General features: G+C 63.0%; 1 protein-coding gene across 2 annotated transcripts in view; it reads left to right on the forward strand.

Annotated features, from left to right (window-relative positions):
• Window positions 1-22,836, forward strand: part of KCTD5 (potassium channel tetramerization domain containing 5) — a 23,249-nt gene extending 413 nt beyond the window's left edge. The window contains exons 2-7 of one of the 2 annotated variants that reach the window (XM_029949011.1): window positions 9,001-9,109; window positions 10,750-10,841; window positions 12,561-12,656; window positions 15,593-15,718; window positions 18,052-18,110; window positions 21,186-22,836. In XM_029949011.1, coding sequence (XP_029804871.1) covers window positions 9,001-9,109; window positions 10,750-10,841; window positions 12,561-12,656; window positions 15,593-15,718; window positions 18,052-18,096 — 468 coding nt within the window. In that variant the 3' untranslated portion in view covers window positions 18,097-18,110; window positions 21,186-22,836. The remainder of the gene's footprint in view (window positions 1-9,000; window positions 9,110-10,749; window positions 10,842-12,560; window positions 12,657-15,592; window positions 15,719-18,051; window positions 18,111-21,185) is intronic. The other variant, XM_029949012.1, reaches the window with a different exon arrangement.
• Window positions 22,837-24,056: the final 1,220 nt, after the last annotated feature.

A 24,056-nucleotide genomic window follows, 5' to 3' on the forward strand; every position in this document is an offset into this window, starting at 1 on the left:
CCTGTACCGTTTGTGCCAGGCCGACCCCGACCTGGACTCGGACAAGGTGAGGGCCGCGCGGGCCAGCCGCGAGAGCCGGGCCGCCCTGGCAGCGGCCCGCCGCACGCCCTCGGCCCGCGCCGGGGAGACGCGCCTCGGGCTCCGAGCCCCGCGCCCCCCTCGTAACCAGCCCGGCCCGACTGGCCCCGACCCCCCGCCCTGGGCCGGGGGAGGAGAGGACGGCGCCCCGTCGCCCACCACCCTCCAGGTTTCCGGCCAGCCCACCGCCGGCGTCTCTTTCTCGCCTTCTGCTCTTCGGCGGAGGTTTCCCAGACCCGGGACCGTGGTGTGGATCTACTTTCTTTCCGCCTCTGGGTTCTTCTGCCCCTGGCGTGTGAACTTCTCTTCTGTGTCTCCGTGTACTTACTCGGGAATGGAAGGACCCTGGCGTTCTTCTAATCTTCGCATTCCAGACGTTTGACTTAACGTTGGCGTTGGGGGGAGGAGGGTTTGACACGGGTGACCTGCCTTTCCCGGTGACTTGGCATTTAGAGAGTTGGCGCTCCATCGTTTACAGCCACAACATGCACGCGCCCAACACGCAGAAGGTGCTCTATAAGCGTCCATAGAATAATTTTTCAAAGGAAATGTTGCTCATAGTAAGGGATGGCGGGGGGGGGGGGGGCTAGGTAGGATTTTTTTTTTCCAGTTCGTTTCCCCATTGCCCTTCCGAAAGGATAGGAGTTTTTAGATTTGCAGCGCGTCTTTTCATCTCGTTAGGCGCTCCTCCTGTTGTGCGGATGATAATAGAAACTATTTTTATTATTATTACTTTTGAAACACTTGTGTGGCGGGAGAAGACTTTCTCAGGATCTACCCTGATTGAAACTCTGAAAAGGCTCTGTTTTAGGAGTAATTGTTACCTCTGTTTATCTCAGACTTTGCTGGGTCTTTTAGATCGAGCCTGCATAATTGCGCCTGCCTTTGTGCCTCTGCCAGCTCAGCGCTTGCCAGGCCTAAGTCTTCCCAGAGGGATTCAGATCCCTCTTCAGGTTCAAGAAGGCTGAGAGACCATCCTTGGGGTGGCTGACCTTACGATCAAGGAATGAGAGGTTCTGAGTTACCGCCACTCCACTTGTCATTGGTAGAAACCAGGGCTGGCAGTCCAGTCTCCCCTCTCGCCTCCCCCCTGCTGATTCCTTGGCTCATTTGACCCAGCGCTCCACTCTCAGAGAACTGAGACCGTGGCCTCCAGGGTAGAAATAGGCTTTTGTTGGCTGTCCCTTTCCTTTTACAGCACGGGTGCATGTCTTACTGTGTGTTAGGTTTTGTTTTTTTTTTACCGGCAGGTCACAGTGGTCATTCACAGCATTTCTACTCGAGAGTTCCTGTTTTGTGTATTGAATCAGATTTGAAATTGCTCTTGTCCACTGAGGTGTTTTTTTTTTTTTGAGGCAGAGTACATTCAGCACTAAAACAGTTGGTGGAGAGCCAGTTAACGATAGTTTGCACAGTTAAGTCCACGCATCCCTCTGTGTCGCTGTCTCAGGACTAAAGAAATTATGCGTTACTGTCCTAATCGGCCTTTGGGGGGGTAATTAATTTATCAGAATATATCCGTGTTGCCTTTGCTTGCTCTCATAACCATCCACTTAATCACATCAGATTTCCAAATTGTAAAACCAAACGTTAGGACGTCAAGCAGCAGATTCAGTTTTTGGCTCACAAAATAGTTGTTGGTAAAAAAAGCATTCGTCTTTATCACGGATAATGGGAATTTACCAGAGAGAACAGTGTTAATTCACACCGGTCAGGGTGGTAGAGTGCTTTTACTTCAAATGAGGGGAGAAACTGTGTAAGATACTCCGTCTTCTCAGCTGTCCCTTCTTGGTTCTGATGAGAGAAGGTCTCCCAGATTCGCTCCTAGATTCGCTCTGTGTCGCGGGGACACAGAGGCTGAGGGCGGAGAAGGGTGTTTGGAGAAGTGGGGTGCGAGCGGGGCCCTGATGGACGAGAAACAGGATGATGAGTCACGTGTAAAACCCTCGAAGCCCTCACTCGTAGTTACGATGAATGGGAGCGGACTTGGCAGATATCCCTGGGGCTGGACGGCCCGCAGACCTGCTGGAAGAGTCCTGCTGGGCGTTTGGCTAGTGTCTCCCCAGCTCCTGGGCTCCAGCAGGCTGGTGCTCGGCTCGGCGTTGGGCGGGGACACTTGCAGGGGAGTTGTTCCGAGAAAGGGGAGACTGGGGACCCTTTCAGGGACCGATGGGTTTGGAGTTCACTGGGAGAGTGTCTTGAAGCCCAGAAGCCGTGGGGGAGACGTGGGCCGACGGTGGACAGACAGGTTGTTGGGGGGGGTGGGGGCGGGGCTGCGGCTGGTCCCCCTTCCCCACGTCTGTTCCCTGCCTCAGGACTGAGCCTGGACCACCGTCCAGCATTTCTGGGCTCCAAACCCTAGCCCTTTTGTCTCCTGTTCTGACTGTGGGCCCCTTACTACTGTGCAGTTCTCTTTACTGGCAGCCCAAGCACGGCTGCTGACTTCCTCCTGGCGCTTCCTCCAGCGGGGCTGTGTCGGGGGCATTCATTTCAATATCTGCTCTGCTGTCCTGGGCCATCTTTCTCCCAGGCTCCTGCAAGGGGCAGGCCAGGCGTGATTCTTCTTCCCGGAAGTGCTTTGTAAATACTTGGACGTGTGATTCATTTGGGTTAAGTCTCTTTGTATTCTGTGGTACCTGGCCCCATTAGACACGGTTGAAAACAGGTTAGAGTTTGTTTAGAGCTGAATCAGCCCCTGTTTCAGTGTGGAGATGCTTTAGGAGTTAAAAGGAAAACAGGAAATACTGCTACTTGGTGGTTTGAAAACCATGCAGATTAAGTAGGATTTGAGGTGGATTCAGTCTCTACCGCTGAGCCAGGCGCAGAGAAAACATGAGCTTTTGTCTTTTGACGGGGCCATTGTCCTGGCTTCAGGGTTGCAGATGCTGTGGCGTCAGATGGGTCGTAGAGGGGCCGGGCTGTCACCTGCTTCTGAGGACATGTCACTGCCAGTTCTCCGCCTGGGCTCACTCGGCGTATACTCGGTGTTGGCAAGAGTTTCAGGTAGAGTTTCAGTTGGAAAGATAGTGAAAGGGGTTTTACAGACGGGGTGAGGTGACAGGGGGTGTGGGCGGAAGTACGAACTTTTAAGTCACTTGGCAAGAGAGGCGGGGATTCCTCGGAGTGGAAAGAGCAGATTATGTTCTGTGTAACCGAATCAGAGGCGAAAGGCTAACTCCCCAAATTCTGAAGAGCATCCTGGGCACCAGTGACAGCTGTGTCGACCAGTCTGAGGCCCTGAGTGGGTGGCCCGAGACCTCGGTGTGTTTCATTTCACGCTTCGGTTGAGGATGTGGCTCTGAGCATGTTCGTAGCCCCAACCGCGTGCCGTGGTTGGTCTGGGACCTGAGCGAGAGGGGCCCCCCCCGAGAGCTAGGAGCAGCCTCTCCCCTCCCCCAGGACAGCAGGGGCGCGGCCCTCGGACCCGGACCGGCCCAGGAGTCAGGCCAGGCAGCCCCGAGAAAGGCGTCGCCTTGACCGAGAAGAGCTGGCTCCAGGGCCCCGGCAGCCGGGCCCGCGGCTGTCGCCGCTGCAGAGCCCACTTCCTCCTCCTGCACAGGCCCGGCCTGTGCTGGCTCCTGCGCAGCGGGACAGCGGCGAGCGCGCTCTAGAGCCGCGGTCACACGGCTGCCCTCCGCCAGGCGTCTTGCCCGTTTTGCAAATCGAGCTTGACAGCAACGCTGAGTGCCCGTTGGTGTGCACGTTGTGTGTGGCTGCTTCGGGCTGTAGGGGGGCCTCGCTGCTCCCTGGCAGGACACTCCGGGCCACCAGCGCTTACAGGCCATTGCAGGCATGGGCTGTGCCCCAGAGGAGGCTCTCACCTGGCCCGAGTGCCCTGCCCACGAGGCAGAGCGTTTCGGTCTGCTGCCAGGGTGACGCGGGTCCTGGGGAGACGGAGAGGTAGACTGGGGACTCGGGCTTCACTTTTACTTTGAGCACAGCGTAACATGTAACTTGCTGTGTGGCCTTGGGGTAAGTCGCTGTGCCTCTCTGAGTCTGCATTGTGGGGGAGCCACGTGAGTGCCAGAGGGGGGTGTAGGTCACAGCGCCCCTGCGAGGTCCTTGCAGCCGACTGACGTGACCCGGTAGCCATCTTTACTGTGCACAGTTTCCAGAAAACTCTTTTCTCTCCCCTTCAGAGCATGTTCTTGTTACCACTTGTTTCCCACGTGTGCTCTCGGAACCACCGCAGGCCTGGGCCGCCCCCCAGGGCGGCATGGAGGAGCCTGGCCCTCACTCCTGTCCTGCCGCCCTGCTTCCCAGCTCCCCGCCCATCGGAGGACAGGCCTGGGGTGGGGGTAGGTGGCTTCCTGGTGCCAGAGGCTGGAGCCCGGAGCCGGAGCCACAGTGGAGCGGCGCAGCTTCCTGGGCAGCTTCTGAGTTTTCTTGCAAGGAACTTGAGGTCTTTGAGCCTGGAGAACACGGCTCCAAGGTTCAAGTATCATCCGACCCAGCGTGTGGAATGGGCTTGGGGCCTCCGAGTGTGGGTGTGGCACGAGCGTCCTCCCGCCCTCCGCACCCCGCTGGCTTCTGGTCTGCTCAGTAGTTGGCCTTCCAGGATCTTGCCCGTCAGTGCTGGGAGGCAGCAGCTCTGGAGGGGATGAGCCAGACCAGCTCGGACGCAAGGAGGGGAGGATGTTTGAGCCAGGCGGGGGCCGGGCGGGGGCCGGGCGGGCAGCGCAGGGCGCCAGGCCGTCATCGGTGAGGTGGCGGAGGAGCCTCGGGCCTGCCCTTCGGCCCCAGCGAGAAGGAAGGGCGGACTCTGCCCTGGACGCCCGCAGGCCGTGTGCAGGGGGGCGCAGAGGCCGCCTCAGAGGCAGCGGGGCGGCGGCCGGGCCCCACTGCACGCTGCTTGCCCGCACTGGGTGGCCGGCGCCCAGGGCCTCCAGGTCAGCGGAGGGGGCGCTGCAGTCTGGACCCTGGGTCCTTCCTGCGCGCTGCCGCCGCCACAGGCGGTCCTGCTGCCCGCCTGTTCCCGTCTCCGGTGGATGTTCTCATGATGGCAGTTTTCTATTTTATGCTAAACACACGCACTGGCAGCACCAAAAGGAGCCCTGTGACGGGGTGTGTGTGCAGGTGTCCTGTAGCTGGCGCGGCTCCAGGGAGGGGAGCACCTGATGGAAGGGTTACGGCAGCTGTGACCTGGATGGTTGGCATCCAGGCTGGCAGGTCTGGCCACAGCATCTTCCCAGGACAGTCCCTCTGCCCCAGCGTGACCCGCACCCGCCTGTGTGTGCAGGGGCTGCGGCGTCTCCTGGTGGGTCCCTGCCCCGCCGACCTGAACCGGTCACGGTGACGCATCCCCGTGAATTCCGGGGACCCAGAGGGACCCACCGTGGGTGGATTTGAAGCATGCCTGCTCCAAGAGCAGCCCCAGGGGCCACGTGGCGGGGGGGGGGGGGGGGCTTCACATGAACACTCGAGTTTCCTGCGTGGCGGGCCTCTTCTGAGTCGTGTGTGTCATCCTGAATCCCAAGTCGAACTGACAGGTGACCATCTGGGACATCCTGGGGGCCAGGGCCCCACGTGCTGGCTGCAGTTTGAGGTCTGAGGAGATTTGTCTCCATGGGCAAGAGTCTGACAAACTGTAGAAAACAGGAGAAGAAGGCGGAGGTTGAAGGTTCTTTGTGCAAATTTGAAACAGAGTCACTTAAAATGGATAATTTCAGAGTGAAAACTACGTTTTTCTAATAAGGCTGACCACAGGGGTTTGTGCTCAGAGGATTCTGTGCTGTGGCATTTAGATTTCAGGGGACGTGTGACAGACCTGATCTTGCATTTAGCGCAGGACACCGAAGTGGCGGTGACGCTTGTGTCGGGGGGTTTCCAGGGGCTCTGAGGTGACAGGACGTGCTCTCCAGCGCACACTCATGAGGCAACAGAATCATTCTCCATCTATTTACTTTTTTTTAATGTTTATTTTTGACAGAGAGGCAGTGTGAGCAGGGGAGGGGCAGAGAGAGAGGGAGACACAGGATCCAAAGCAGCTCTGGGCTCCGAGCTGTCAGCACAGAGCCCGACGTGGGGCTGGAACCGATCACCAGATCATGACCTGAGCCAAAGTTGGAGGCTTAACCGACTGAGCCGCCCAGACGGCCCTGAGCTTCTCCATTTAGAATCCTGTGTGAGAGTCCAGCCCCGGTGGCCCTCACTCCTCGGTGCCGTTTGCAGGACCACGTGCTTGCGTCAGGACTCCGTCCACGGTGCTGGGCTGGGCACATTCGATCCTGTCCTGACCCTAAGCCAGGTTTTGCTTCTGGGCGCACAGTGGGCAGGGAGAGCCTCAGTCTAGGGGGCTGTTTCTTGGGCGGCCCGCATGTGTTTCTGGCCCTTTTGAGCATTGATTCCTACCCAGTGATGTGAGCTGAGGGTGCCTGGTGGGTCCTGAAAGGGGTGGGCGGGGCTCGCTGGTGGGGGCCTGCAGGTTAGGTGTCTCTTGGGCGAGCTCGTGATACGGGCTTGGCCCTACCTTTGGTCACCGGCTCCTCTCAGGGAAATGACTGTGAGCACGGGGCTTGTGGCCTGGTGGCCTCTCTGCGTGGGGCTGGCGGCCCAGCAGCCCAAGCTCAGGGAGGCAGGGTTCGAACTTCGAGGAAACGCTGGGCTCAGCCTCCGAGGCGGGGCCCACCTGGAGTGGGGTCTGGGCGCCCTGCTCCCAGCGTGTGGCCTGAGAGCCTGAGGGGAGCCGGCCCTCACCTGGGGCCCAGCTTCGCCCGTGTCAAGTGTTCACGGCCCGCGTGTATTCTCAGGGCCAGCCCTTCACAAGGAGGCCAGACGCTGATTCCGTGAGAGGTGGGGGAGGTCAAGAGCGGGGAGTGATCTGTCAAGAAAGCAGTCTTAATTCTGGCTCCCCACTCTACGAACGTGGCACACGCTTGTTACGTAAGTGGAGGACGTGACGGAAAGTGGAGAGCGGGCTTGCTCTAGTTCCCTGCTGCCTGGCCCACGTGTGAGGACCCCGCCTGCCATCGTGGATGTCACCGAGATGTGTCTCTCTGGGCTTTTGCATACGTGAGCCTGAGACTTGGGGATTGGCATGTTTTGTTTTGTTCTCTTTCCACGGTCTGTACTTTTCCTTATTTGTGCCAGAGGATAGGGGCCCTGGGGCTGCATTCCCAGCGTGAACACGGGAGGCACTGAGGCCCCTCAGCCCGTGTCAGCATGCTGGCCGTGGTGTGGAGGGTCTGTCCACACGTCCGTGACCCATCCACGCTCAGGCTCACGTGCTCAGACGCGTGGCCTTTACAGGGGTCCTGCCTGTGTGCGTAAGAGTCAGTTTGATACCTGGGCAGTAGCCCAAGATCAAGTCTGGGGGGTTTGGGTCTTGGCATAGACCCCCCCCCCCACTTCCTGTGGAAGTTGAACCTCCTGATGGATGCAGGTGAGAGCACCACGTCCTGGCCCTACTGCTCTCGGGGCCCATCCGACGGAGCCGGACCCCCAGGAAGGATCTGGTCCGGAGAGCCCTGGGGGGACTCCTTGGGGGAAACTGCTTAAGTGCCACTTGTCAGCGGCTGGGCGGGACAGGCTGGCCTCTCACTGGTGGGGGTGGCACGTCCCAGTGGCAGGTTCCCCAGGGCACAACCTGCCACACGAGGCCGCCTCCTCTTTAACGTGTTGGGGCCACGTCAGTGAACCCACCGTTCTGGGGCCGGGCAGGTGGGCCGGAGTCAGTGCGGAGGCAGCCATGAGGCTGAGCCCGCCCACCCCTCCTGTGAGGGGAGCACAGTGTGAGGCTGGTCCCCGAGCCCACGGTCTGGCCCCACCAAGGCCAGTGCCCTGTGTGATGGAGAGGCTCCCTGGGGTGCCCTGTCCCCAGCCAAGCACCTGCCCGCTGGTTGTCGAGGTTGCTGTGAGCCAGTGAGTCCTTCCTGCCGTCGGTGCTGGGCACACATCACGTGCTGGGCTCCTTTCGTACCTGGGGGTGGGGGTGGGGACGAGTCCCCCTCAATTTTGTGTTGTGGCAGCGCTGTCCCTCTCTTTCTAGATCTTTGGCCTTGCATGGAGAAGAGTAGGGGTCCAGAGGGATAGGAGGCAGAGGTCCTGGGACAATGTCTGACAGGTGCTTCCTTAGACGGGGGTGGGCAGAGCACGAGGAGGGACTCAGAGGTCTGCGTGCCGGCGGTGGCCTATCCTGGCGGGAGTTTGGGCTGAGTGCTGAGGTCCTGCCTGCTGAGCAGCGAGGCTCCAGGCCCGGCGTTCCCCCACCCAGGGTGCTGTCACTCCCCAGTGCACAGCTGTAGCTCCGTTTCACAGGCAGCACCCCCCACGCCTCTTATTCTGGGTGGCCCTCTGTGGGCTCTACTCCATGGAGGTGTCCTTCGGAACTTCCCCCACCTCTTTGCCGAGGTCAATGTGTCTACTGCCCTGTCCAGTCTGTGGTTGAAGCTTGCTGGCAACTGGGCAGAGGGCCCTAACCCTCAGCGAGGCCCCGGGCACCCCCGGAGGAGCCAGGGCCCCCCTAGGGTGGCACAAGTGCCTTCCGATGGTCTGTTGTGAGGACCTCCCAGACTCCGGAACCGCTGCCCACGGGTGAGGCTCCTCTGTCGGTGGTGGCCGGGAGGCTCTGGGGCCACCTCGCAGCGGAAGACAGGCGTATGCACACAGTCACTGCTCTGATCCCCGTCCCCTCGGCGCGACGGCTTTAAGACAGGGAGGGGCCGCGCCGCCTCAGCTGTGTGTGTGGCCCTGCCGTCGCCCCGCCACCCGAAGGCATCCTGACACAGGGAGAGCTTCACTTGGCCCCGACCCGAGGTGGCGACAGGCCAGGGTGCGAGGCTGCAGGCAGCCAGAGGGCTGTGGGGCCTTGGCACAGGGCAGCTGTGGCCTGAGGGGCACACGTGGGCCACGCGTCCCGACCTGGGGTTGTTCGTGGGCACCGTGCTTTCTCGTCCGGGACTCATGGTGTCTTCTTCTTTATAGGATGAAACTGGTGCCTATCTAATCGACAGAGACCCCACCTACTTTGGGCCCGTGCTGAACTACCTGCGACACGGCAAGCTGGTCATTAACAAAGACCTTGCAGAGGAGGGTACGTCGGGGACAGGGGCCTGGTGGACGGGAGGACCCCTCTGAGCCTGAGCCGCCCTGCGAGGCCCAGGCCCTGTGCACTGGGGCCCGAGCACCCCCGCCCCCCTGCAGAAATCCCAGGTGCCTGCGACCCTCACAGGCCCCGTGGGGCAGCAGGCGCGTCTGCGAGAGATGAGGGGGCTCGCTGCCCCGCCCCCCGTCTCCCTCCAGGAAGCAGGGACTTCCTGAGCGGCTGTAGCTGCGGGGACAGCTTCGGGGTCCCGGGAGGCCACGAGCCCTCACGGCCGCTTCCACTCCAGCGGTCTCGGCCACGCTGGCCATGGGAGCCCCGGGGCCTCCCGTCTCGATGTGCTCTCCCTCCAGGGCACCACTGCGCCCTCAGCTCAGACTCCTGTCCGCGCCCACCCGCTGCATGCGGCCGCAGCCGTTCTCGTGGCCCAAAGTGTCAACGAGGGCCCTGGGAGGTCCAGGGCGCTTTCAGCCCGCCGGCCCGTGGCTCCGGCTGTGACCCGGGCCCCATGAGGAGCGCCCGCCCCGAACCGGGCCTGCTGCTCCTGCACTCACGTCCCCTGCAGCGCCCTTCCTCTGCGCTGCACTGGAGGGGCCCTGCAGTTCCCGGCAAGGCCGTTTCCAGGCTGGCTGCGGGCGAGCGGCGGCCGACCCCTGTGTGCTGCTCCCCTCAGCTCGTGAGGCCCCAGCTCTGGCACACGGCCTGAGGGCACGCCGCCCACCCCGCGCCCACCCTCTGGCTGTGTTTCCTGGGGACCTGGGTGGACCGTGGCCCGAGCCGAGTCCCCGGCTCTGGGCTCCCAGGGCTGCCAGTGCTGGGACACGCCACCCAGAGTGAGGTCCGGCCAGGGTGGATCTTTCGGAATGCCCGTGAGCGATCTTGAAGCCGGGCCTTTTCAATTTGATCTTCAGAATTTCCTGGAGCTTGAGGGACGCCTGGGTGGCTCAGTCAGTTAGGCGTCCAGCTCGTGACTTCAGCTCGGTTGGCGATCCCAGGGTCCCGAGACGGTGCCCACGTCAGCCTCCGCGCGGCCATGGAGCCGGCTTGAGGGTCTCCCTGCCCCTCCCCGGCCCGCGCACGTGCCCACTCTCCCTTCCTCACGAATCAAAGTAAAAGTAAGAGCGTCTCCGGGAGCTTGAGAGCCCCCAGACAGGGGCGGGGCGGGGTGGGGCGGGCGGCGGCCTCCGGGGAGAAAGGCCGTCCCGGGCTGGCCGGGGAGCCGCCGTCTCAGCCAGCCACAGGCTTCCAGCGGAGTGAGCAGACAGGCACCCAGGGCCTCAGACCTGCACGAAGCCCCTTGGCCCCGCCCGGGCCACACATTGAAGGCAGCAGGTGGCCCACGGGCTGTGGAGGGAAGAGAGCGTTCGGCCCAGGCGTGTCCGCTGCAGGGCGCAGAATGCATGCCCGTGTGACTCTGCACCCAGCAGGCCAACGGCAGTGACGCACGCTAGGAGCGTGGGCAGTAAATGTGCCCTCTTCCCTTGATGCTGGGGCGCCCTGCTGGGGGCCAGCAGTGTCTGCACGAAGCCTGAGGGTGGGCTGGGCCGGGCAGCCCGTGGTTCCACGGCAGGACAGGGATGAAACCTCCGTTCCCGGGTCTGGTGAAAATTAGATATTTTTCTCTATTCTAGGTGTGTTGGAGGAAGCGGAATTTTACAATATCACCTCACTAATAAAACTTGTAAAGGACAAGATTAGAGAACGAGACAGCAAAACCTCCCAGGTAAGGCCGGTAGCTCCGTGCCCGCAGCTTCCAAGCCGTGTAGGCACGGCTCACTCCCCTCCCTCCTTGCCGACCAGGGGCAGCCTCTGCGCAGGGCCTCAGGATGGGTGCTGTGCGGTCTTGTCTTTAGTGACCACCCTAGCGCCTCACTGCTTGCTCTCTAGCTGCCGCCTGTGGTGCTGCCGGCTGGTACTGTGGCCTGCACACCGGGCACGTTTATCCAGTCCTGCCCAGCCTACCCTCAGAGCCCTGCCCCGGGGGGAGGGGGTGGGGATGAGCCATGCCACGGAGGATGTAGAGGGGCTGTGTGGACATCTTAGGGAGGCCATTGTAGGCAGGAGCACAGCAAGTGCGAAGGGCCAGTGGCAGATGTGTGCTTCGCCCACTGAGAGGGCTAGTGTGGCCGGGGGGAATGCGGGCTGGGAGCTGGCATTGAGTACAGGGCTAGACAGTGGAGGTTCCGCAGACTTGGCTTTTACCGAGAGAGAAGGGCTCCGTCTGCACTCTGTGTGCCCGCCTGGCAGTGCAGACCCCCTCGTGGGACCCGTGTGCACTCGGCCGGTCAGCAGTGCTGGAGCCGGGCCAGCCACTCTGCTGCCCATTAGGCCGGAGTTGGAAGCCAGCTGTGTCCGGCGTCTTCTGCAGGGGGAGGCGTCGCAGGGTCTGAGGCATTAGTTTGCTGTCACGTCAGCTCCACACGGGCTGGCGGAGCGAGCAGCTCCGGGGGAGGTCGGGGGTTAGGGTCAAGTGGACGCACCTGCGGAGCTGCCTCGATTGTCTGGAGGCTCCGCCTCCCACAGCTGGCAGGCCCCGGGCTAGAGCTCCTGGCTGTTGGGAGATGCTCATTTACAACCTGGCCACTCAGAGTGGCCGGTCCCAGGCCCAGGTGTCCCCAGTCCTCCCTCCTGTGGGAGCCTCTCAGGTGCCGGGACAATGGGAAGTTTCTGAGGAGGTGGCAGGGGACACAGTCACGGGCTCCCTGGTTGTCTCTGGCCATTGGCTGCTGCCTTCCCCTCTCTCCAGCCGTACGGCCCGGCATCTGTCTGCCTCCGTGCCCCCCTATGCTTGGGGGGTGGGGGGAGCCTCTCCTCATAAGGCCTGGGGCCTTGTGACCGCTGCTGGCGTGAGCCGCTGCCTCGCCGGCCCTGTGCTCACCTTCATGTCACGTCCCCCGCCACGCTTCCGCTGTGTGTCATGGCCGCCGCCTCCTGCACGAGGAGCAGGGCCTGGAGGACCAGCCACCGGCGGGCGAGTCCCCGAGCCGCTCTGCGCACCAGAGACTGAGCCTCGGACGCGGCTCAGTGGAGACGGGGCTGGGGGCGGTCCGGGGCCGCTTCACCCGAGGGAGGGCTCGGGTCTGAGCGCCCTGAGCCTCCCCGCCGGGCCTCCCCGCTGCCTGCACCCCCACACCGTGTCCTCGAGCGCCCACGTCCAGCCGAGGGTGCTCATGGGACTTCGGGAACGTGACTCCTTGTATTTTGCAATTTAGAAATAGAAATATTTGGGGAGGCGGATGAGGAAGTGGAAAAACGGCAGCTGTTTGGCCCATTTGTTTTGCTTTGGCGGACGCGTCTGGGGTTGCTTTGCACACGATGACTGGCGCCCGAGAGGTGGAGGAAGCAAGCGGCAGCCTTGCCTGGGTCCCTCGCTTGGGTCCCCCGCTGGGCTGTCCCCAGAATCGGTGCAAGGCCCGACTCGGCCACGACGTGGTCCCCGCAGGTGCCGGTGAAGCACGTGTACCGCGTGCTGCAGTGCCAGGAGGAGGAGCTGACGCAGATGGTGTCCACCATGTCCGACGGCTGGAGGTTCGAGCAGGTGAGCCCCGCCCCCACGCTTCCCCCCCCCCCCCCCCCGGGCCGGCCGCCCCCAGCCTGGCTTCACCGACGTCCTTGGGGCTGCTGGCCCTGGGGGCCAGTCATGAGGAGTCGGGTGGTCTGTGGCTCACTGTCCCTGTGTGTCCTCTGACACCTCAGGGCAGCAGCCCGCGCCCTGTCCTGATTGGACTGGTGTGGGGTGGGGGGGCGGTGCTGTTCCTGGAGCAGAGGCCCCCATCCCCGCTCCCCGCCTCATCCTTTGGGGGGGCCACTCTCTGAGTCTCCATCTGGCGTGTGTGTGTGTGTGTGTGTGTGTGTGTGTGTGTGTGTAAGAGATTGACAGCCTCGCGGCGTGCCGGCCTGGCCCCACCTTCTCGTCCCCTCGAATCTCTCCCCTGAGGGCTGAGCAGAGGGCGGCTTGGGCTCCTGTGGGCTCTGGCTGGCACAGATGCCCTCCTGGTGGGGCTGCTCTGTGGCCCCCAGTCCCCTTCCCGCCTGCGAGGGCAAAGGTGCTGAGTCCGGCCGGCCGTGCCCTCCACTTTTCCTGTGGGGCGCTCTGTCCCTTCATGCAGCTGCAGCCCCCCAGCGGGGCCTCGGGGCACGTCCTGGGTGCCCTCATGTTGGGCGGCACCTTCTCTGCTCACATTCCTGTCGCTCAGGCAGGTCGGGGCTGAGGTTGGGACTTGGGACCCTGCCTGGCCCCCGGTCCCAGGGGGCTCCTGCCTTGCTCACCAGGCTCTCCTGGGGCCTCTGGGAGAGGCCTCTGTCAGTAGCTTGTGTCGGGCGCTGGTTCTGGCCACGGAGCGCAGTCCTGCCCAGGGGGAGGGTGGGAAATGACGGGGTCACCCAGCCTCCCTTCTGATTAGGGCTGTGTCTTTTCTTTGGGTCTTTAGGAACAATGGGTCATACTGTAGAGAGTCCTTAACATGTCACTGACACAGGCGCAGTGTTTGCATTCTTCTGTCTACCTGGGCCCGGCTCTCTGGCCTGGCAGGGCAGCAGGGTGAGCGGCTGGCTCCTGCGGCCACCAGGGCTGCTCTCTGTGTCCCTGAGGATGTTGGAGCGGGTCCTGGCCTGCCCCGTGCTGGGGTTGCAGATGGCTTCCGACCTCATTACACTCACCCCAGAGACCTTGCAGGGTCCCCACTGCCCCTGGTGTCATCCCTCCTGCGCAGCCTAGACAAGGGCCCGAGAGGTGGGGCTGCGGTCACCGGGCCGGACCGCCCTCCCCTGGAGCCCAGGACACAGCCTCCTGCGCAGGCCAGCTTCCTCTCTTCCCTTTGAATCTTTAAAAAGTTTTTTTAAATTTTTTAAATGTTTTTATTTATTTTTGAGACAGAGAGAGACAGAGCATGAGCGGGAAGGGGCAGAGAGAGAGAGAGAGAGAGAGAGAGAGAGAGAGAGAGAGAGACAGAATCTGAAGCAGGCTCCAGGCTCTGAGCTGTCACCACGAGATCATGGCTTGTGCTGAAGTCGGAAGCTTAACTGACTGAGCCACCCAGGCGCCCCTGTATTCCTGTTTTTTTTTTTAACATCTATTTTTGAGAGAGACAGATCATGAGCAGGGGAGGGGCAGAGAGAGGGGGACACACAATTGGAAGCAGGCTCCAGGCTCTGAGCTACCAGCACAGAGCCCACTGTGGGGTTCGAACCCATGAACCACGAGATCATGACCTGAACTGAACTCAGACTGAGCCACCTGGGTGCCCCCTTCCCGTTGAGTCTTACCTGCTTTGCCCACTCTGTGCCTGGAGAAGGCCCCCTTCCCAGTTCTCACCTGCAGAATCCAAGAACCGGCCACTTTCGGTGAGGCATGCTCTACTTCTCAGAAGCAGGAGCAGGAGGCACTTGTGGGGGCCCCGGGCGAGAGCCTGGAGCCCTGAGGGATTGGCCCCACGCCCGGGGCCACCGGTGATCAGCCACGAGGCCAGAACACGGGTCTGAGGGGGGCTCGGAAGAGGCTGGCGTGCCTGTGAGAACATGCGGACCGTGATGGGGCCCCCGGTCCGCAGCTCGGTCTGCACGCAGCGCCTCGCACGCCAAGGTTCTCAGGTGGCAGGACACCTCCCCCACGTGTGGGAGCCGAGAACAGCTTCGGGGCAGCAGGAAGCACCCCATGTGGCCTCGCCCGCTGCCCCCGCGTGTCCCCGGCCCCCCGCGGGGCTGCACCTGGTGCTCCTGCCCGGGAAAGCCTCGCCCTGTTAGGCTCTCTTTGGATTCCTTCTGCGTGTGAAAGCCCACGGGCCTGCAGCGCTCTGGGCGAGGTGGAGCAGGCGGGTTGGCCGGTCACGGGGCCCCCACGGCAGCTGAGCCTGAGGCGGGGGGGGGGGAAGCCCCAGCCTTGTGGCCAGCGTCCCACAGATAGCCCTCCGCCCGTCCCCTGCCTGTAGCAATTTGCACCCTCCTCGGTGAACGGCCTGGCGGGAGGGCGCCCGGGAGCCCACTGTGCCCCGCCGCCCCTGCCCCTGCCCTCCCGGCACAGGCTCCCGCTCCTGTGGGCCCCCGCGGACGCCTGAGGGAGCTGAACGGCCCGGCAGGGATGGACGCGTGTGGCGCGCAGTGGGACGGCGTGTGTGCATGTGCGTGCTGTGTGGATGCCGTGGAACTTCGTCTTCCCTGAGTTCATTAGAAACCTCTCAGCCAAGACCTGTCCCTTAACCTCCCGAGTGCGTGGGTGCCGGCACCGAGTCAGGGTCCCCCTTGCTGCAAGGGCGATGGGTGCTGGCCCGGGGTCCCCCTGCCAGAGGGGAATGGGGGTGGGCGCTGGCCAGGGGTCTCCCTGTCGGCAGGGGAATGGGGGTGGGCGCAGGCCCGGGGTCTCCCTGCCGGCAGGGGAATGGGGGTGGGCGCTGGCCCGGGGTCCCCCTTCCGGCAGGGAGAGTTGGGGGCAGGTGTGCGTTGGTGCTCCGCCCCCATCGTGCCCCTGTCCCGTCCCAGCTGGTCAGCATCGGCTCCTCCTACAACTACGGGAGCGAGGACCAGGCTGAGTTCCTCTGCGTGGTCTCCAAGGAGCTGCACAACTCCCCGTACGGCACAGCCAGCGAGCCCAGCGAGAAAGCCAAGGTGAGTGGCCACAGGCCGGCGGGCGCTGGGCACAGCCACGGACACTGCAGTCCCTGCCTGCGGAGGGGGCCCTTCTCCTTAGGGCCCTGTCGCTTCTGACGGCTCGTGCTGCTGGCCACGCAGGCTGCCTGGCCCGTGCGCCTCGTGCTTGTCGCTCCTCCCGTCGTCCTTGCCTCGTGTCAGAAGCAGAGTCCTGGAAGAAAGGACACGTAGGCCCTGTGGGTCACGGGGTCAAACGAGAGGTCTTTGAACACAGTCTCCCCCTTGAAGCGAGCCCCTGAGCCTCTATGGCCCATGCCCTCTGCCGACCCATCTTCTGATGTGGAGTTGCTTCTGGAAGTTTGTCTTTTAAATGCTGGCGTTGTGGGTTGTTTTCCTGGAGACTTGGGACGTCCGGTGGGAGAACGGGGCCTCCCAAGCAGCACCTGCCTTAACCACCTCCATCCTGGTCTCGGGCCGTGTTCGGCTGGAGGAAACACACGCCCGCGTGTCGCTGTGGCCCGGCCCCTCGAGAGCTCTCACCGGCTCCCTCTTCTGCCCGCCGAGGCGGCCACTTCGGCCAGGGCAGATGCCAGGCCAGCCACGCTGTTAGTTTGCAGGACAGCAGCACAGTGCGGAGCCGCAGCCGGCCTTGCCCAGAGGGGGCAGGTCCTAGCGGCGTCTTCCCTGGGTTCGTTCCTGGGGTCATTGACTCCAGGTGCTCTGTTCTTGGCAGAGCCTGCAGCCAGCCTGGGGTGGCGGCCACAGGGGTGGGGGAGGCTGTGGGCGCACCCCTGGTGAGTGTAGGAAAGGGCTGCAGTGCGGGGCTCTGGAGGCCTCCTCAGACTCCTGGCCTGGGTGGACTCTGGTCGAGATCGCCACTGGCCCAGAACTGCCCTGTGACCCTTTCAGGGTCCTCTAGGGAGGCGTGGGCCCAGGAACAGACAGCAGAGCGTCCATGAGCGTGTTGGCCTTCCCAAGGTGGCCATCTCCGGGGGGTTCTAGCCACCTTGGTCATCACAGCATGAAGTCTGTGTCTTCACGACGGGGTGACTGTCAGGGATGCGGGGCGCCCAGAGGGAGGGCTCCTGTCCCCGGCCTGGCCTCCAGCCCAGAGCTCGTGTGTGGGGTCCAGGGCAGCACCCCCGTGGCACTGGGCCTGCGACGCGCCGCCCGTGGCGTCTGGGGTGGAAGGCAGCCCCTGCCTCATGAGGAGACAGAGTCCTTGTGCAAGCTGTTCGTTTTTAGAAGGGCTTATTTCTGAACTTTAAAGTTTTTGTGGCTGAGCGTCATCGGGGCGGCCGCCTGTGCTCATTCCCCTTGGGTGGGTCTTCAGCTGCAGAAAGGCCAGGTCTGTGCTCTGAGGAAGCTCCAGGCGTGACCCCAGATCCCTTTGCTTTTGAAAACGTGGCCCTATTTTTCTCTCCAAAAATACCTTGCTCTGAAGCGTGGCAGCCACAGGGACTTCTAAACGGGGGCAGCGGCGGGAGCTCCCCAGGAGGTGGAATCATGGTTGGGGCCTCGGGAAAGCCGTGGAAAACCACTGGGGCCAGCCCGGTGGCAGTGGTGCTGCACGTCCTGTGGGTGAGAGGCAGGCAGGGGCCCAGTGACCCCAGGCTCAAGGGCTTCGCCGGCTGACAGTCCGACATTGCTGGAGGGGCTTGGGGAGCTCGCTGGCGGCAGGGACCCGCGGGAAGTGCGAGGACGGGGGGGGGGGGGGGGGGGGGGGGGGGGGGGGGGGGGGGGGGGGGGGGGGGGGGGGCCAAAGCCCGGAGCCCCGTCGCACACAGAGCTCCCTCCTGGAGTTGTGGTCTCGGGACCCGCGGTGGCACTCGGAGCACTGCCCGCCGCGGCGTCCCCGCCTGTGTCCAGAGGTGCTCCTGGTCTCAGTGAACTAGACGCGATCGGTTGACAGTTGATCAGGGACAGGTCGCCCACTGGCCTGATCGCAGTCCTCAGCCACCTGGCCAACTGCCTTACCGTGGTCATGTTCCTAGACTGTCACGTCCTCTCCAGAGCCCGTGGCACAGGCCAGACCTCGAGTGGGCAAGAGTCAGGTCCTGACGAAGGAGGGAGGGAAGACTCTGGAGCTTCGGGAGTGCCAGGCCCAGGGACAGTGGGCCCTGTGGTCTTCTCCGTGACATGTCTGGGCGTGTGGGTTCGGGGCCCAGGACCACCCCCGACACAGGGCGGGTCCGCCTGCGTCACCACCCGGCACCGTGGGAGCTCCTGACCCCCAGCGCCCACCCTTGCTGCTGCCCCGGGTGGGCCTCCCCCAGCCGCCCCCCCACCGCACCCTGCTCTGACGGCGCCCTCTCTTCTTCTCCCCTGCCGCCTGCCGCGTGCCGAGCCAGAGTGACGACGAGGAGACGGGTCCCGATGGGGACGACTCAGGTTAAGTGTAAATGTCACGGTGAGCTCTGTCACCCTTGAAACCGACCAGTCACTTTAGTCTCCTTGACCCCACCCCTTCCTCCGCAGCATTTTCCCCATACCTGTAGTTGACCGAGAACCCTCCACGCTAGACGCTGACTGTGTAGTTCTCCAGTGGAGCCTGTTTCCTTTAGGACGTCTGCATGGGTAGCACTGGGACCTGGGCTGGGGTGCCCGAGAGCCCTGTGTGTCAGGCTTGGAAGGACCTCCTCACTGTGGGGGTCACCGGGTCAAGGACGTGGGCCGCCTGCTCCTGTCACTCTGCCGTGGGCTCAGGGCCACAGAGACAGGGCTGCGCCTTAGTGGGCAGACCTCAGACAAGGGATGCTGCTAGAGCAGAGTCTCTGATGATCTCTCTGTTTGTCCCATGATGAAGGGTCCTCGGTCCCCAGCTGCTCCCCACGCCCCAGAGTCTCCTGGCCTCTTCCCCCTGCCCAGGTCTAGAACCCAGCTGTGCTGGCCACTGGCAGGAGCCGTCTGCTCTGTGCCCCCATCTTGAACTTAGGAAGTCGCCTAGAGAGGGCAGCCAGGTGTCATCCACGGGACTCCCCTGCTCCCTCCAGGGCCCCCAGGCTTGGGCCAAGCCACACAGGTGGGGGCCGGTCAGCCTCTGCCCTGGGAAGAGCTCGGGACAGGCGTGCAGCCAGCCGAGCCCTGGAAGGGGGGCTCTCCGGCCACGAGAGGTCTGGACTGGGGATCACGAACTAAGAGTGGCATTTACGTGTGTAGTGATGATATATAAGTACACGTCCCGGTGTTGCCTCTCGACCCACCCATCCTTAAATATTTGTTTGGTTCTTGAAGAAGTTTGTGAGCTCTGGTCTGGGCCAGCGCCGCCCGGGAGACCTGTGGTGTGAGTCTTCTCTGGACCTTCAGAGTCGCCAGCAGTCACACCGAGAAAGTCCAAAGAAACGTGACTCTGTGCTAACGCTGTTCATTCAGTCCGTGCAGAACCTCAGAAATCGTGGAGAGACTGCTTTCGTCCCTCGAAGTCTCCCTAGCGTGTAGCGTGTGCTCGTGGCCCTGGTCGGGCGCAGCAGCCAGGTGGGCGGTGGGCTCCGGAATCTGCCTGGCCAGGGGCCGGGGGGCCCTGGGGGGCCACAGCTGGTGTCTGTGCTTGCCCCAGGTGCGAGCCCGTGCTGGTGGCCTGCCTGCGACTGTCCCAGGTCCTGGGAGGGGTTTTCGGCTTTGTTAGGACATGGCTGTTGGGCCTCGCTCTGGGGGGGCAGCCCCTCCTGCGCTGTCACCTTGCTCTGGGCCACGTTCCGGTGGCAGGGGCTCTGTCCTTTCTGCTGTGATCTGAGACACTCCGTCTCTGCTGCTGGGCTCCCTCAAAGTGAGGGCGCCTCTGTGCCCTGCGGGCGCCCCCTGATGCCAGCTTGCCCCGCAGACAGCAGAGGGGCTGGGGCTGGGGCCAGCACCCTGGGGACAGAAGGCACCTGCGAGGGGACGCTTCAGTGCGTGTGATCACCCTGGGACACCTCGCACCGCGTCCCTCTGACGGGGGCCGTCTGGGCTGAGGAGGGACGTTCGGTCTGGGGCGCCGCTCCCCCATCACAGCAGAAGGGGCACCGTACAGGGAGCAGGGCGGGGGCCCGGGTAGGGGGCCCGGTGGGCCAGCGAGCACGAGAGCATGCATCCTGGGTGTTTGGAGCCCTTAGAGGCATGGTGGGTCCAGGGACTGGCAGGGGCGTTTGGGCACCAGGGCACAGGCTGGAGTGACCCTCAAGAATGTGTGCCTCTTGAGTGGTTGCGGACAACCACTCGGTGAATGAGGGTGCCTGGTGTCCCCATTCCTGTGGCCACACCACTCTGGACAGTCACCCTGGCCTTTGAGGGCGAGGCAGTGAGCCTCTTTGTGGCCAGAGCGTCCATGGGGGCCCTGGGTGGTGCACTCCCGGGACGCCTCCCAGCTTGTGCCTGGCTCCGGGGCGCAGAAACCGTGTCCTCAGAGCCGGGTCTGGCTAAGCTCTGGAACGTGAGCGGAAGAGGCCTCCAGGAGGCTAGTCACACACTGCCCGTGGCGCGGGCCGTCTCCGGCGCCCGCCTTGGCTGGCCTGGGCCAGGCTGGGCCTCGGGGCGTCTCTCCCGCTCACCTGGCGCTTAGCAGCCGGACTGCGTGTACTGATGGAAGCCACGGGAGCTGCCAGCTCTGAAGCCCTCCCCTGGGGACACGGGGCAGTCCCTTCCCCAGCCTGGTCTGCATGGGGTTCGGGTCTGCCAGTGCTCGGGACTGTCCCCAGGTGGCTCCAGGCTGTGAGAAGTCCCCAGCCTGGTTGGGGGTGGATGGGATGCAGAGGTGCCAGCGCTGAGGGAGGCTGGGGCCTTGCTCCGTCCCTGAGATGCCGGGAAGTGACAGAGACAGAGACAGGCGTGGCGGAGGAGCAGTGGCTCTGCAGGGCTGCAGCAAGGAGGGGCCGGCACCCTGGAGGTATGCAGTCCAGTCACAGGGAGGCCAGCGCGCCGTGAAGCAAAACGTGAGCCCTGCCAGGCCGCCTGCAGCGTGAACTGGTGGGGGGGGGGGTTGGGGTGGCCCTGGGGACTGTGTGACTGGTGCGGGGTTGAGGGGAAGTGGTTTGTGATGGAACACGGAAGGAGGAGGAGGAGGAGCAGGTTATCGGGGGACCAGTGGTACCGGGTCACACCCAGGACTTAGCTAGTCTGGACACTGGGAACTGGGTGCCTATCCCACGAGCCCTAGCACCCTCGGAGAGAGGAGGGGTGGCTATCAGGGGACCTCTGGGCCATTGAGAAGAAGCCACTGGTGTGGGAGGTGGGGCACACATGTCTTCTGTGGGCCAGGACAGAGAGCCAGAATGCCGCTGGAGAGGGCCAGAGGTGTGGGAGGCGGCCCTCGCAGCGGGCTGTCCGGCCTTTCTCTGCCCCTGACCTGCGCACTGGGCCCCTGGGCCCCCCAGGGATGGACTCGGGCTCCTGGGCCCTGCTTCTGGTAAAGGGGCTTTGTTTGCTTCGGGGCCTCGTGGCTCCCAGCTGGCCGCAGGCCGCAGCCTGGTCCGACGCCTGGGTCTTTATTCTCTGTGTTTGGCGTTTGCAGATTTTGCAAGAACGGGGTTCAAGGATGTGAGAAGCATAGTGTTGACAGCTGAAGAAACATTTTGTCTTTCCCAAGATGCAACGGTCTGCCGTGCTGTGGAAGCTGGGCCGCGGGAAGAAACCTGCTTTTGACAATTTCTCTGGAGGTCTGGGCGCGGGTCCTTGTCTGGCTCGGAGGTGGGTGGGGAGAGACGGGGCCAGCTGCCCCAGGCCCGGCGCCCCCGCCCGGAGGAGGCGTCCCTCGTGCTGCCTGGGCCCGAGGCAGGCGGCTTCCCGCCTCATCACCGAAGAGCATTCAAAGGACAGCGTTCTTGGTGCTACATATTCAGTCTGTAACGGAGCCTGGGCCTTGCTGGTCGGAAGCCGCTGCAGCGCCGGGGCCCCAGGCCCTGGGTGCCCGCCGGTCACCCACATGCGCACCAGGCCCTGGGCCTCGGTTCGCGGAGTCTGCCCTGCCTACCAGGCATGAGCGGTTGGCATTCTTGCAGCCCCAGCGGCTCCTGAGAGGGGCGGCCTCTGCGTGTTCACTACTTCCCGGGCCTCCTTCAGAGCCAGGCTCCCCCAGCCTGACCCCGCCTGGGACACTCGAGGCTTCTCCGTTTGTGTTTTCCAGGCGAGAGAACTTTGCACCCCTTCTTCCCCAGTGTGGATGGACAACCCAGCGTTTTTACTTGTTAGAAATGCCTAAAAGTGTTGCTGCATTTTGGACCGATCTGCTAAGTCGTTCAAAGGGAAGTGGAAGTTCGTCTCGTGCGGCCCGCCCGCAGGCTTGTGGGGCAGCCGTGGCCCGTCAGTGCCTTTGTCTCGCCTGGGATGGAGGCCGGGGCGGGAGGCCTGTCCCCCTGGCTTCCGGAGCGGAAACTCCGGCTCACACTGAAAATTGGATGTTTACAGTGCATCACAAATCCCTCTCTTGCCGGCTCTCGTTTTCTTTGTATAACTATGCAGTTCTCTGTTCCTGGGGTGTTTCTGGGGTGATCGAGACTTCACACCACCCGCACGGGCTCTGCCCACATGACCTGACGTTGGAGCCACTAGAATCCCCGTAGGAGCCGCTGCTCGCATGCTCGGCCGTGGGGGCTGTCGGGGCGCCGGGGGGCCCGGCTCGGGCGGGCGGCTCTCGCCTTCCTGGCCAGGGGGGCTGTGCCCACTGACCACTGCTGGGTGGGCGGAGGCTCTGACATGCTCCGTTTCCAATGCTTCCGGAGGCTTCTTGCCTGTGCCCTCTCCTTCTTTGCCAATAACCTGATTAACCTAGTTCCCCAGCACCCAGGACATACCTCCTCGTCGTAAGGTCTCCTGTACGTTGTTAACTGTTTGCTTCAACCATTTATAGCATCCTTTCTGGAGGGCACGTTTAGGTCCTCGTGACCTGCCCTCCCGGTGAGCCCTGGGGAGGAGGGCAGCCCCTTAGTGGCCTTGGGGTGAACCTGTGGGGCCCTGCTGGCCACTTAGCGTCGTTTGATTTGTGACCTTGACATAATAGGCTTGTTGTTTTTTAATTTAAAGATATTAAGACTTAATTCACTAAAATTTATTCTAAGGGGATATTTATACTTTTATACTTTTTTAGGTATCCGTATTTTATCAGCTTACAGCCTGAGTTTCCCCTAAAATAGCAAATAAAATTGTGTATTTATGAATGAGCAGAACAGCTGTTAGTGTCTTCAAGTGCATAGAGAAGCGGCTGCTGCTGCGGAAACGCTGCCCTGGGCTCCTGGCCACCGGGACGCAGTCGCTGGGCAGGGCGGAGCCACGGGAGCTGGTGGCCCAGGGAGGGCCCAGCGGGGGCCAGGGCCGGCACAGCAGAGCAGCGCACGCCCCGTCTCCCACCTCGGCCAGGCCAGCCCCAGCCACCTCCCCACCTCTTACTGGCGTCATGCCCCATTTCCCTGGACCGGAAATCATCTTCCAGTGACATTTTTAAGGCACTGAATCCTCGAGGCGTTGGGTGTGTCCACCTGTCTTGTCTCTCACCCTGGCCCCAAGCACTAGCTGCCTGGAAACTTCTCTGCATCCGTGGGCACCTCCCGCCAGCCTGCAGCTGCTCTGGCTCCCTCTGGTGGCCCCGGGCTGCCCTCCACACTTGGGAAATTCTCACCACTGTGTCCCTGCAGCGCCGCCCCCTGAGCTGGGGTCCCTTTGGTCCCACAGTCCTGGAGCCTTATCTGAGCGTCCGTCCTGCTTCCAGGCTTGCTGCTGGCCTGGACAGGGGTCCCAGGGTCCTGGGGTTTGTCTTGCCGGCCCAGGCTGGGGAATGGGACCTGCTTGCCCTGGGGGTGAACTCTGGGGGGCCTGAACTCTCCAGTGCTCAGTGCACAACTGGGGGTGCATGGGGCAGGACTCGATTTTGCCTGTGCGAGTTTTCTCTCTGCACAGAGCAAACTTGGCATCTCCTAGCTCTCTGAGGACGACAGAGGACCTGAACGTGTCTCCAGGTCCCTCTGCCAGGACCTTGTGTCATCCCCATCAAAGCCCTGAGCTTGTCTCCTGTCCAGGCGAAGGACTGGACAGGAGACAGCTACCCAGCCCTGGTCATGAACCTGAGGGCCCTGATCGGGCCACCGGGCAGGCAGGAGGCCCTGCCTCAGGAACCTGGTGCTGTGGGCACAGCCCACCCGCCGTGGGGGCGGGGGAGGGCAAGGCACGGCTCTCTGGCAGCCAGCCCTGTAGCTCCAGGAGGCCAGCAGGCCTGGAGTGTGCAGCTGCTGGGCCCCCAGGCAGAACCTTCTGGGGCACCACACCAACTGATCACTTCACTGTGCTTCTCCACCCAGCAGGTCTTTCTGGCTTCTATCCTCCCCAGAGCTGGAGACGGTGGCTGGCTGGTGCCCCATCGCCCACGGACTGAGGCACAGGGCTGAGCCTGAGG

This window comes from Suricata suricatta, chromosome 8 (genome assembly GCF_006229205.1).
Source record: "Suricata suricatta isolate VVHF042 chromosome 8, meerkat_22Aug2017_6uvM2_HiC, whole genome shotgun sequence".
Classification (NCBI taxonomy): Eukaryota; Metazoa; Chordata; class Mammalia; order Carnivora; family Herpestidae; genus Suricata; species Suricata suricatta.